Raw genomic sequence first — 13,433 nt, 5'->3', positions numbered from 1 at the left:
TACTTTCCATAAATGTACTATCAATCCCAGCATTAATCACTGAATACAGATTGGTGCTCTATGATCTTTAGGCCAGTCAAAATATCAAAGCTGAAAGTAGAAATTAAATCCTAATAATAAAGCTCACCAGCTGCTCTCAACAAGGGTAAGCTAGAAGCTGATTTGCTGAAGAGAGTTTGTGCTGCCACTATGCCTTGCACACAAAGCTGAACACTGCTGTGCAGAGAGAAGGCAGGCCACTAGTATAAAATAAGAGTCAAACTTTAAGCATAAGGAAACAAATCAGTGAAAGCCAGTGCTGGTAAAAGCCTTTAACCCAATACCTTGTTTTTAACGCAAGTTTAAAAATACAAAAATAATTTTAATACAAGCAAACTTGATCCTCTACTCTATTACAGACTGTAAATTTGTCTCACACTTTATAAAACAGTTTATCCAATTTTAAGTGCCTCAATGGTCGAACGTGCTTTATTTCATTAATCAGTATAAATTAAACATTGTAGTCAGCTGCACAATTCCTGCACTGTATTTGCATTACTACCGGCTGTCAGTAACCAGTTAGCAGTTAAACTTGGCATGTGTACAACAAAGTGTCTCGTTTCTTAGAAGTCATACAGCTATGCAACATTTGATTTTTCCCAGCCTTTAAAACAACCATTTGAATGCAATTAACTTTTTTCAAAAAAAAAAAAAGACACAATAAAGATATATATTAACGTCTACTTCGTGAAATTTCTTCCTGTTATGCCATTTTCCCCCACTTATTTTTCCAACAATCCCATAACATAGTAAAGGTCTGACACCAATTAACAATGAAGGATGACTTATGTAAACAGCCAGATTGTTAAATAAAGCAGGACAAAAGGTAAGTCACCTGAATTTTTAGCACATTAATTCAGTAAATGAGCTTCCGATTTACCTGATCAGCTAGCTCTACTAGTGTGAATCTAAACTTCCTGACAGATTTTACTGCATCCTTCCAATTAATGTCAGACCTTCTCAGCCATTGCCCATGCATTTCCAAAGCAAAAATTTCCAGATATTTCAAGACTGTCAAATGCACTCCCTTGCAAGGAATAGAGGGTTAGAGTCAAAAATAATAAAAAAATAAAAAAGATTAAGCTCTCCTTTTTGAAGTATGTGATGGTGCACATCACAATTACCTTAAAATATACGTTAAATACTGTTAAAGATTCCCCTCTTTCACAATTTGTTTTTCATTTTTCAGAAGGCTTTAATAAAGTGTTGGAAAAAAGCCCACATTTGGAGATCCTTCAGTCTATACTGAATTGTGTCAAACCAGAAAGTCTTTTGTACAACTGCTCAGCTCCTACAGCAGGCCTTTTATCAGTTCTGACTTAACCACAAAGGAATTCTCTACACTGTAGTTACTATTAGAAGGCTACACTCCTCTGGTCTGTTTGCACATTTGCAGAATTAAGTCAGAAAAAACTATTTTAAGATAGTGACTTACATCACAAGTTTTCTAGACATCCTGGTCTTCAATAGCGGGGCCAAGGCAACAAAGACTGGATGCATGTTGCTACTTCAGAGGACGGCAGGGTAACACACCGCAAAGGCATCACATAAATCATGGTAATTGGCATGTAGCTAGAAGGAGAATGCAAACCAGCGTACAGTACCAGCCGACATCCCTAATGATCCAGGTCACAGAAGGTTATGAAGCCATGTCAAGGGCTGCATACATATCCAGCTGAGAGAAGCATTTTGCATAGGTAGTCTTAGATAGTAAATTGAGAGGAAAAACTGCAAGTTCAAGGAGACAGATCTCCCAGAACAAGTGCAGTTGTTGGACAGTACTCAAGTATTCACATGCTGTCAGGCGGACTGCATTCCAGGCAATCAGAATTCGCATTAAATCTGTACCCTTGTTGCACATGAAAGCTTTTTAACATTACAAATTAGTTCCTGTCACAGACAGTATATTCATAAATTAGGATAGCTTTTGTCAGTTAAAATAGTGTGATCCTTTTTTTTTTTTTCGCTTTTGTGGTGGTTTTCTGGTTTTTTTGTTTGTTTGTGGGGGTTTTTTTGGTTTGGTTTTTTTTTGGTTTGGTTTTTTTTTTTTTTTTTTTTTTTTTTTTTTTTTTTTTTTTTAAGATGCAGGAAATTCTCCCGTCTAATCCCAGGGAAAACCAGCTAGAGAAAGCAAGTTAAGGGATGTCAGCTGCATTCCTTTAGTACCATAACTTTGCATTCGTATTTTGTTACACTACTACAAAACTTCACAATTTGTCTTGACATAACTAGATTATGTAGAAAGCAGGTGATATTAAAATTGAACCCATGCAGACACATCTTATCACGTGCCATCTAATGTACTTTATCCTTCACCAGTAAAAACTGCAATATGTGATAATATACTTTTGACTCAAAGTAGGTTTTTTTTTTTAAATTAGAACTTTACCAGAGTCTTATGTAAGGGTTCAATTTTAACAGGTTCATTAAAAAAAGCAAATGATATGGTAAAACACAGTAACTAGCTACTGATTTTTAAGGAAACTAGTTTGTCCAATGCTGACTTTTAAATAGTTTCAGCCTACCCTCACACACAGATTTTGCTTTTAATTAATTGTTCATGTCTGAAAGTTAGAGTACAGGGAGAGACACAGAGCATGTGCAGGCATCAGTTGCTGGCATGACAACTGGCTCAAATTCAAGAATTGCTACATACCAAAACATCTGATCATATACAGAGATGGAATCACTTTCTAAAACAGAAAGCAAGCTTTGAAAATGAAAATTGTTTTCTTGGAAGTGAGGAAAGCCTTGAAGTCAGGGAAAAAAAATGAAACATGGGAAACATGACCTAAAACAAACAATGAAAAATTTTGCTAGGTAAAGCCAATAGAAAGTTTTCTACAAAAGAAGATTCCTTGTTTTAAAACCCGTGATGGGAAGTGATTTACAATTCATTTTCTCCTTAAAAACTAAACAAATTCTAGAGCAGTATTGACACTGTCCTATTACATTTATCCTACTATTCATAATTATATAGAAAGATAGTATTAAGTTTTATTTGCATACCTTGAAATCACTCTAAATCACTGTCTCTTGAAATTCAGATTAGATATTTTTAGAAAGACTGAAAAAAGGCAGGAGCCGGTTTACAAAGTTTTCCACATTTAGTGATCTGGTCTTGAAAGAAAGCTTTTTTCCTTCTTTTCCCTCCCCTTTTTTTTTTTAGGGTTTCCAAAGAAATTTTTCAAGGTCAAGGATAGTACATCAGAGCACACACACTGAAAATAGCCTGTGTGTTCCCTAATTAATGCATTGCATTCCAAATCTAACAAGGAAACTGGAATGCATTCAGATGTCTCCTTTCAGGAAAAAATATTTAAAAATGAGTTTACTTGTTTCTGTTCTGGAACTTGGAAATATTGGTAGTTATTTCTTAAAGCAAACTGAAACTGGAATCAATGAAGATATTTTAACAAGACTCTAGTAGTCTTGGAACTAAGTCAAAAGAAGTCCAGCAAAAAGTCAGACATCATTTGTTTACTCCCCTACCACAATATTGTATTAACAAATTCTGGATTACTTGTTTTAGTCATACATTTCTAACCAAACCCCAACATCAGGCTGACTGCAGAAGAAACCACGCTTGTTCCTTTGGCATGTCAGCAGATAAACTTCTCCTCAAACAGGCAGAGTTTAACACAACCTTTTCCCCTTGGAAAAAGGTCACTACACATACCAGGACAACTTGGTATCACAGGACACCAAGAAGTTAATGCAAAACACAGTGCCTGCACCTCCACACGACAGCCTTTGTTTTGTCACGCAACTTAGTATTACTTGCATTAAACAAAATTTTTTTACTAAATCCATGTGTCCTACAGGCTTCGTCAACAATTACATCTATATTGCATGCATCAGCGAAGATCATAATGTCTGGTAAAAGGCGCATTTCAACTCATAGCACAAAACCATTTGTGCCAGCTTCGCTAATAAAATACTTGGTGTGATTTTATCAACAGAAAGGTGTTTCACATTATACTGTTGACACTCAACTAAACCTTGAAAGAAGAGAAATTACATTTGGTTTACTCGCTCCACAATTTCACGTTATTTTGAGTAAAGATGGCTAGAAAGAACAAAAAATTGTTAACTTGATCATCATCCATCAAAAGGATCTAAAATTTGTCAACTACAATACACATTCCAGTAGAATTACATGTAGCAGCTACCAACATGGTCTTGTAAAGCTTTCTCTTCTTCCTGGTGAAAAAATAGCTTCTCCTGGTTTTGAAAGCAATCACCAACTTTTAGCTCATATTTAAAAAGAAAAAAAAAAAAACCAACCAAAAAAAAGGAAAAGGAGGGGAATAATCTGCTGTAACAAGAGATAAAAGCACCTCTGAGTCAGAAGATAAATACTTCTCATTAAAGGAAAACTAGAAAAAAAATTGCAAGTCTTTAACTTCATTTAAGAATCAACAAAAGAAACATCCAGGGAGCTCCAACCATTATTTTACAGTTGAGAAATTTTACTTTGTTTTTCTCTAAAAAGTATTTTGGTTACATCCCCCTGATCACATATCACTGAGGGGCTTCAGAAAACCGAGTCTGCAGCACCACGCTGATGATGCTGTTCGGCTGATTCCAGCTTCTAGCTTACAATATTAACATTAAATTCTAGAGCTGTGGTAAGTGCCAGTCAATTAATTCTTTACATTATTTTCCTTCCCTAGGAGTCTCTTCCCTCTAACTCACTCCCTTGCCATTCATACCTAAGAGGCATGACTACCGTGATTACAAAGCCTCCTGCTGCTGTGGAAAGGACAGTAAAGCCTTAAAGGAAGACCTGTATGAGCAAGCAGGGTCTATGCAACAAAGACAAACCGACCTCAAATTACATACAGACAAGGATACTCTAGGAGTACTTATATGACATATCAAAAAACCACTTCAAGTACTTCTAATGCGGATGCAGCTACAGCAGTTAAAGCTGAGCCTTACAGCACTACAGCAAAGGCAGTCTCCATCTTTCCCCAAGCAAGAAGAGTCATACCAGCAGAGGCACAGGGATTTTTTTTCTTCTCCTAGAATAGCTGCATTAAGGGCTCTCGCCAGGTCAACTGTGCTATTGAGGGATCACACCTCTTCCTAACCTTGACAGCCACAGCTGTGACGACAATACAGTACTGTAATACTAATTCAGGACTAACCTCAGAAACCAAATATACACTTCACCATCTAAAACTGTCTGCTCACTCCTGGCATCTTCACAAATTTGGCCAACGAAACACAGGCAATTTCTAATTTTCCTTCCCGATTGTTGTATTTACTCACAAAGTACTTTCATGTTTAGACTGCAATTTTTACTAAAAATACTTGGTTTGAAATAAAAACATGTCTGGTAGAAAGGCTCTGGTTTATGCAGTTGAAAAGGTTTGCTTTAGGGACCTGCATTCTGGGTTTTTTTGTTTGGTTTTTTTTTTTAAATAAACTAAAAAAGAAAACCCTTCATGTCGAATTGAAACATATCAAAAAGCTATAAAAACCACCAATAAATTAGATGCAAATGGAATTTTGAAGCCAACTTCTTTGGAGAAAAATCTTTCAAAATTAAGTGATGCTAATTATTATGCTAGGACAGTATCATTCAACTTCAAAATAGGCTAGCAACAAACTTTACTGCTTGATTATTAGGAACATTATTTGTGCACATCACTAATGTGTTATCTTCCTTTTATTTACAATTTTCTTTTCATCACACATGAGATGAAGTTGGGGGGGGCCACGAAGCAGGATGACATGAATATTTTTAGCAGAGCGTAGACACAAGGTTTTTGAAATTCTCCCACTTGAAATGAGTTTCCATGATAAAATTGTCTGAATGTTTATTCAGGGCTAGACAGAGAAAAATGTGAAATTCAGAAGCAAATGGTTCCATTTAACTACCACTGAACTGAAATTTATGTGTCTCCCTCAGAAATCAAATCCTGCATTCCCTGTTTATAGTAATACTTAGAATTACAAGTAAGGCTGTTAGAACTGATATGTAATAAAATGCACTTTGTCCAATAACTGCACTTTTCCATAGTACAATAGTAAACATTTACAGAGTTTCCATTACTCATACTGCAAAGAACATAAGTTCACATTTAAATGGTCACTAAACATGCACTTACATAAACTCAACATTAAGTTTTCCTCAATGCTACATATTCAGCTGTATTATATGGAACCAATTCCATTCTCCGCCCAATATAACTCACTCCAGTTGAATTGGCTTTAACAGTTCCACCTTTCTGCTCCACAAGGAATATCTTGCAGGCAAGAGCTGGCCCTAACAACACAGCTACCTACCCAAATTACACGAGAAGTTTCCTACAGCAGCACCCAGCCTACCCAAGTGCTTCACATTCCCTCGGCAGGCAAGCCAAAGACCTCTGTCAGAACAACTGACATGTTTCATACTACCAGCTTCCACTACCACAGGAGACTCACGTAAGGTTGGGAAAAAAAAAAAAAAACAAAAAAAAAACCAAACAAAAAACCCACATAAAACCAAAGCAAATGTGTTTTCAGCAGCAGGTATAGCATTTGTTTGGAATGTGTTTAGGTGCTCCAGAAGCAGCAGTGAACAGTTCAGTCATATTTATGCATATTTTCTTTCTTCACATTGACCCTTGCCAACACTACTCAATGCCCCCCCCCTTTTGAAGCCATACAAAAAGTTACTTTTTTTTTTTCACAACTACTCACTGAGGCCTATTCCACTGCTGAAAGCAAAGCCCACGCTGGGTGTCTGTCTCCTAGAGAAGATTGCATCTTTTATTTATCGCCCCTTGGCTTTATTTCCACAGTGAATTCCTGGCTTAAATGTAATCAGCCAAGAAACCCTCCCTATGTGCACTCCTGTCATTCCTCATCGCTTGCAAACAGCATCAAGTGCAAGCAAAAGGGAAACAAAAATAATCTCAGCACTGCCAACTGAACTAAAAAAGCCCTACTTCTGGTTTTGCCACTCCTGAGGAACCATAGATGTGCCTCAGACCTTTGGAAGGAGAAAGCCAAAAGATGAAACTTATAAGAAAGTTAATTAGATCAAAAAAGAAAAAAAAAAAAAAAAGATTGAACTCCCCCTAGGCAGAAGGGAAGGGCACTGAGCCTGGGAGCAGGGATACGGCTTCCCTTCAGGGAAAAAAATTGATGGCACGTTTGCAAGCTGCCCGCCAAGTCAAACCCGCAGCGGGCAGGACCGGAGTGGGGGGGTGGGGGGGGGGGGAATCCCGGCGTCCCCCCCACCCCGAGCCGCCGCCGCTAACAAAAGGCGAGCAGCAGCCTCTTTTGTCTGGCTTCCCCTTTTCGGGGAAGGAGGAGGGGTAGCGACAGAAAACCGGGGGGAAAAAAAAAAAAAGAGAAGGACACAAATAAACATGGAAATGAGAACAAAGTGGCCGGGTCGCACAAAGAGCATCAGCCACCGGCGGGGGGGGGGGGGGGGGGGGGGGGGGCTGTCTGCCGGGGGCGGCTCCCCCCCTCATGCGCGGGGGGAGCCGCCCCCGGCAGACAGCACCCCCCAAAACTGTGGGGGTACCCACCTCTGCAGCCCTTTAAACACAGGCAGGGAGGAGTTAACCAGGGACGCCCGCAGCGGGTGAAGAGCAGCGGCAGGCGGCTGGGGGGGGAAGGAAGGGGGGGGTATTGTTCCAGGGGGAGGAAGAGCAGCGCTTCCCCCCCCACCTCGTCACGAAGCGGCTCATCCCAAAGCAACCCCCCCATACCCCCCAGGCGCGGCGGATCGCGCCCCCTCCCTCCGGCTCTCCGCCGCGCTGCCCTAGAAATGCCTTTGTTCGCGGATCCCCCCCGCACAGCCGCTGCCGGGGTCTCGCACCGCTTTTATGTCTTTATTTTGGACGGCGGCGCATCCCGCCCCCCCCCGCTCCTTCCCCCGCCGGCCGCCCTTCTGCTGATTCATTTCCACCGGCGGTCCCCCCGGGATGGGGGGGGCGGCATCTCCTCGCTATTGTGGCTCGGGGTAAGGCGATGACCCGGATTACCGGGGGTGGGCGCTGGGAGGGGGCAGAGCCAAACGGGATTACACGGTCTAGATTACCGGGAGCGGGCACGGCGCGGTGGGGGGGAGTTAAAGGGCCAGGCGGGGGGCGGCCCGCCCGGCGGCGGGGGCCGCGGCCGTGTCACGGAGCGAGGGAGTTACTCCGTGTCCTGGGTGCGAGGGGGAGGAGACCGGCGGAGGAAGTTGCCCGGCCCGCATTACAGCCGCGGAGCGACGGGCTCGTACGGGCCGGGCCGCGGGAAGCAGCTCCCCGCCCGCGCTGCCGGACCCCCCTAGGGGCTGCCGGGGCAGGCGGGGAGGCTCCGGCCGCCGGGGCCGCGGAGGGAGGGCCGGCGGGAGGCGGCTCCCCGGATGGCAGGCGGGTGACACGCAGGGGGAGACCGGCGGCGGGGGAAGGCCGGCGGCGCCCTGCCCGGCTGGCGGCGGCCCGGCTCCGGAGCGCGGCCCCGGCCGGTGACTCACCGACTTGCAGGACGTTATCGACGCAGCCGCCGTCGAGCAGAGCGATGCCCCTGCGGAAGGGCAGCCGGTTCTCGTCGGCGGCAGCGTCCGCGGCCCCGCCGGGCGCCGTGGCGGCCCCCCCGGGGGCGGCGGCGGGGTCCTCGGCGCCGGTGTTGAAGGAGGAGTACATGCAGATCTCCCTCTCGCTGCGGGGGAAGGACCAGTAGACGATCCTGCGCTGCACCGGCTCCGGAATGCGCTCGAACCGCTCCTCCACCCGCTGGAAGGGCCACTTCTCCGCCACCTTGCGAGCCGCGATGTCCAGCAGGGACTCGGGGCTCTGGGTCTTGCCGAGCGGCAGCAGCCCCAGGGCGGCGGCGGCAGCTGCGGAGGAGGGTCCGGCGCAGAGCGCCCCGCTGCCGGGTCCGGCGCCGCCCGCCCGCTGGCCCGGCCTGCAGCCCGAGCCATAGCCGGGTCTGCAGCAGAGGCGCTTGGCGGGGGGAGGGAGCTGACCGCGCTCCGCCATGATCGCGCCGCTTCTAAGCAGACAGCGGAAGTGGCTGTACCCTATAAACGGCTCCAGGAAGGCAGCGAACGGCCGCGAGCCCCCCCCCGGGGCACGCCCCCTCTGCCCTAATTTGGCGGCGGGGGCGGTGCCGGACGCCTCGCCAACGGCGGGGGGCGGTGCCTTATGCAAATCGCGGCCACAAACGTAAATAGAACGGCCCGAGGAAGGCTCGTTCCGGGCGCTGGCGGGGGGGCGGCGCGCGCTCCTGCCCTTCCCCTTCCCCCTCCCCACCCACCCTCCCCCCGCTGATGTCACGCGCGCAAGCCCGGGCGCGCCTCGCGCGCGTGGTGGGAAAAGGGGGCGTGGCCGGCGGCGCCCCTCTCTGCCACCATATAGGGAATGGAATGCGGGGGCGGGGCCGCCGCGGCCTCAACCCGGTCACCTCTGCTGGGAAAGCCGGCGGGCGGGGAGAACCGCGCCTCGCAGCCGGAAAATACGGTAACGGCTGAGGCGGACGCCCTCGCCTGCGGAAGGGCGGGGGCCGGCACACCGCCGGCGCCTCGCCTGGCGGGGGGGGGGGGGGGGGGGGGGCAGAGCGACGCCCGCCTTTCGCCGGGGCTCCGCGGGGACTTAGCGGTGCGGCGGGGGAGTCTCGGAGGGCAGGTAGGAGAGGCCCACACGGGGGAAAAGGCCAGGGCTCCTGCCCCAGAGGGGGGCTGAAACAGGCGAAGCCCGTTTCAGCCCCCCTCTGGGGCAGGAGCCGGGGTGGGTACCCCCACGCGTGCCCGCAACGAGCCCGTGAGGTACCTCAGCAAAGCGTGCCCGCAACAAGCCCCTGAGGTACCTCAGTGAGGGGCGCCCCCTCTATTAGAGGCACTACGGTAGCCGCGGCCGCTGGGCCGCGGGCGCCCGGCGCGTGCGGGCCCGGCGGGCGGCGCGCGCGCCGCGGGCGGGTTTGCAGGCCGGTGCCAGCTGCCGGCGGCCGGTTGGCTTCGCAGATGGTCCGGTTTGGAACGGCTCCGGTAGCCCAAGGTGAAGGGGCTGGGCGCCACAGACCCGCGGTGAGTCAAGGGAAGGCGGATTAAGGCGTTGCGTTTGCCTGGGTGTCGGAAAGGTTCGGTGGAAGGGCCGGTGCTGGCCGCCTCTCCTCCTTAACGCTTGGCAAGCGGCGCGGTTGCGGCGGGAGCGGAAAGTCGAAAGCATTCCGCTTATTTTTCTAAGTTCGTTAAAAAACGTACTGTTCGGGATCATACCGACTCCTCGAATTAAATGGCCTTCCTGGAAAAAAAAAAAAAAAAAAGATGAGAAAAGGACCAGCAGCGGCAGGGCGAGGATATCGGACTCCTGCAGAGCACTGGGTAAATACCAAATGCTACCTCTGCTTGTAGCAGGGAGTTCTGGCCCTAATTACGGCCACGGTGCTAACGTAAAATATTGCGAGAATACTCCACAATACTTATCAGGGCTAGCAAATAAAGCCGGTACCTTCTTTCCCATGGAGAGACACTTTGATGTATCGTTTTAGAACAGCCAGCATTTTTAATTAAATAAATATTTTTGAACTTTAGCTCGGAAATGGCATTTTTGGCGACTCACAGTTGAAAACAACACTTATTCATGTGGATTGGATTTAACAATGAAACAGCACTCGCTAGCACGCAATGCAGAAGCTGTGGTTGGAGTGCCTGGTGGCTTCATTCACGTAGGCTGGTCTTCCCAGCTAGACTACATTTTCCATGATGCAATGCAAGTTTCCAGCTGGGAGGTGCGCAGTCGGGAGGTGGCTTCATCAGGGAATGCAGCAGAAGAATGTCAAGTGTGCCAAGATCTAAGAAGTACAAATAACATCAAGTGAACTTGAAACTTAACATCTCCTTTTTGTTTCCACCAAAACCCCAGACTAGAACGATAGTTTATTTTCTGAACAGGGGATTGAAGAGCTCTGCAGAAACTGCATTTTCCATTAAAAATGGATGGTAAATGAAATTAACCGTATCAGACTTGCTGACTTTGATTTTTAAAGAAAGATCAGCAAAATCTGAAGATGGTTTAGAATATGCAAGTATTGGCTTTTTTATATGCTTGTAAGCTCTTAGACAGTAGCAGTGATCTGCAATTTTGCAGGTAGAGATTTTTTTTTGCTTTTTCTGCAGTCAGTAGCTCATACTAAGAAAATTACTGATGTTTTTTAACCAAGGAGTTTAAACTGCGGACTACAGACAGGGCCTAAACTATGTTCTGCATAGTTTATTTTTTGTATCTACTACAAGTTGTTTTCTCTTTGGGATGATGAGAGCTACTTTCTGGGTAAGAAATGAGTATAAACTGATGCTTGTCCTTCTGAGTATAGACTGCACAAAACAGTTACTCTCGAGGTCCCAGTTTCATAAGTCCACAGGCACCTTGCTGGGGTATTAACTGGCTTCTTCCTCATTTTAGGCATATATTTCAGAAGTGATCTACTGGATTTGTAAACTTAACTCCAACTAAATTTGGTAGGTGTTAGGGAGCCTCAATGCTAAAGGCCAGAGATGAGGATGTGGTACTTTCTTTTACTATTAATACGGTATTGATTTCAGTATTTCTGAGAGCAGAGAAATGGAATGTGTAGAAAGTAAAAGAAGAACTTCATGATTGCATGTGTATGAGAGCAAAGGAAAATTACATTTAATTTTCGCCCCATCACTTACTCTTTGTTCACATCTCAAAGCAATTTTTCTTCTCTGTTGTTCTAGCACTATTTCTGCTTTAAACAAGTGTCTAGCAAGTCAGTAAAAATGCTATTCTAAATTGGGTAATGGCTGTTCTTTACCAGGTCTTAGCCACCTGCTGCAATAAAAATAACACAGTAATGCCACTGGAAGAATTCTTCCTGTCATAGTAAAGAAACTTTACAGTAAAAATTGAGAAATAAGAAGAGTGAGAGGAATGCCAATGAACAACAAAACATCCATAATAAGCAGAAGTAGCCCATGTGTCAGTTATCTTAACTTAGTCGTTCTTCTGCCTTTTCAGATCTGTGCAGAAATTATTAAATTCACTTAAGGAATCCCAGAGAAAAGCAGGTGGAAAAGCGCATAGATCCACCTCTTTCATGCCTCTACCACTCAACAGGAATAGCTACTTCCCATTAAGTCTATGAATATTAATAGCTACACAGGATGCTGGTGAAGCTTTTTTATTTCTGGGCGCCCATGAAGAGATAATGGCATCTTTGCTCTTGACATTCCGCCATAAGCACCAGGTAAGCTTCTGCCTGGGCTCCCTCTGCACTGGTGTGGCACGGTAACGGCTTGCAAATGATCATGAGGCTGAAGTTCCTTTGTCCTGCCAGTTTTGCCCCTTGAGTTCCTTTAATTTTCTGAAAGCAAGTGGGAAGATGTGTTAACACCAGGGAAGAAACTAAGTGTGTTAAAGCCATACCTGAACTGTGTTTTAATTTCTGGTTTGTTTTCCAGTCTCTCTTTCCAATTTCTAGTCTGTATTCCAGAGCTACGCAGAGAGGAAGGAATGGCTGCAAAACAGCAACCTTAACTTGGTTAACTTCCTGCATGTACTCAAAGGCTATTCTATGAGCTACTTGGAAAAATACCCTTGGCCACCACTCAGTGAAATTCCTTCTTAATAATCTTTCTAAGCATTTGGCCACTTGCAGTCATTTTTGCTCATACCAGTAAAACATACAGGGCTTGAGCATTCTACCAGTTGTGCTAATTTAAACGAAAGATCACACACAGCTGCACAGTTGTCTTTGTATGAAGCAAATAATGGTCTAAATGTAGAAAAATGGATGGCAGACAACCTAATGCTCGCCAGCACATGTCAGCCTGGTGGTTAAATCTTACCTGGAAAGATGAGACTCAGCATTCCTGCATTGAAGCTGAACAAGAATCTGGATTCATGCACTGCATAAAACATTTCTAAATGCTGGGAGGGTAGGGGGTCAGAGACGAAGGGGAGAAAACTCGGGAAGGGAGGCTAGAGGGAGGCTTTAAGAAAAAAAAAAAACACAAGAAAAATTACTTGAGGTGACAGCACTAAAATAATCAAATACAAGAAAGACTGATGGGCCTACTGAAACAGCTGAATTCACAGTGCTAAACCAAGTCTTTTTTGTCCTGTTTCTTTGAGCCTTCTTAGATAACTAGGCACTGCAGTTCTTATAAGAAAGCTGTAGGTTTTACGGATACCAAATCCATTCTAACATTTATCATTCGAAAGCTTGAGAAACACTGCTGTAGGTAAATGTAGTGAATATCATTGTGCTTTGCAGTGTAGTGACTCTGGAAATTCAAATACAAGGAAAATGGACAGTAGTGATGACCATCAGTGAAGTTATCTTAAGGTTGGTCAATGAAGAAAATAGTGTAGTTGGTCAATATCTTTGGTTTTACAATGTTCTCGTACAATAGTTTCCTTCATTATGTTCAGAAA

General features: G+C 45.4%; 1 protein-coding gene and 1 long non-coding RNA gene across 3 annotated transcripts in view; one reads left to right on the top strand and one right to left on the bottom strand.

Moving 5' to 3' along the window:
• Nucleotides 1–9,028, bottom strand: part of ZSWIM6 (zinc finger SWIM-type containing 6) — a 116,190-nt gene extending 107,162 nt beyond the window's left edge. The window contains exon 1 of the mRNA XM_075488572.1: nt 8,513–9,028. Coding sequence (XP_075344687.1) covers nt 8,513–9,017 — 505 coding nt within the window. The 5' untranslated portion in view covers nt 9,018–9,028. The remainder of the gene's footprint in view (nt 1–8,512) is intronic.
• A 716-nt stretch (nt 9,029–9,744) lies between these two features.
• The window catches only part of LOC142402760 (uncharacterized), a 28,320-nt gene continuing 24,631 nt past the window's right edge, over nt 9,745–13,433 (top strand). For both annotated transcript variants that reach the window (XR_012773472.1, XR_012773471.1), the window contains exons 1-2: nt 9,745–10,060; nt 12,015–12,243. This is a non-coding gene — a long non-coding RNA (uncharacterized LOC142402760). The remainder of the gene's footprint in view (nt 10,061–12,014; nt 12,244–13,433) is intronic.

The sequence above is a fragment of the Mycteria americana genome, chromosome Z, assembly GCF_035582795.1.
Source record: "Mycteria americana isolate JAX WOST 10 ecotype Jacksonville Zoo and Gardens chromosome Z, USCA_MyAme_1.0, whole genome shotgun sequence".
NCBI classification, from domain to species: Eukaryota; Metazoa; Chordata; class Aves; order Ciconiiformes; family Ciconiidae; genus Mycteria; species Mycteria americana.
This window is presented reverse-complemented; position numbering and strand designations above follow the sequence as displayed.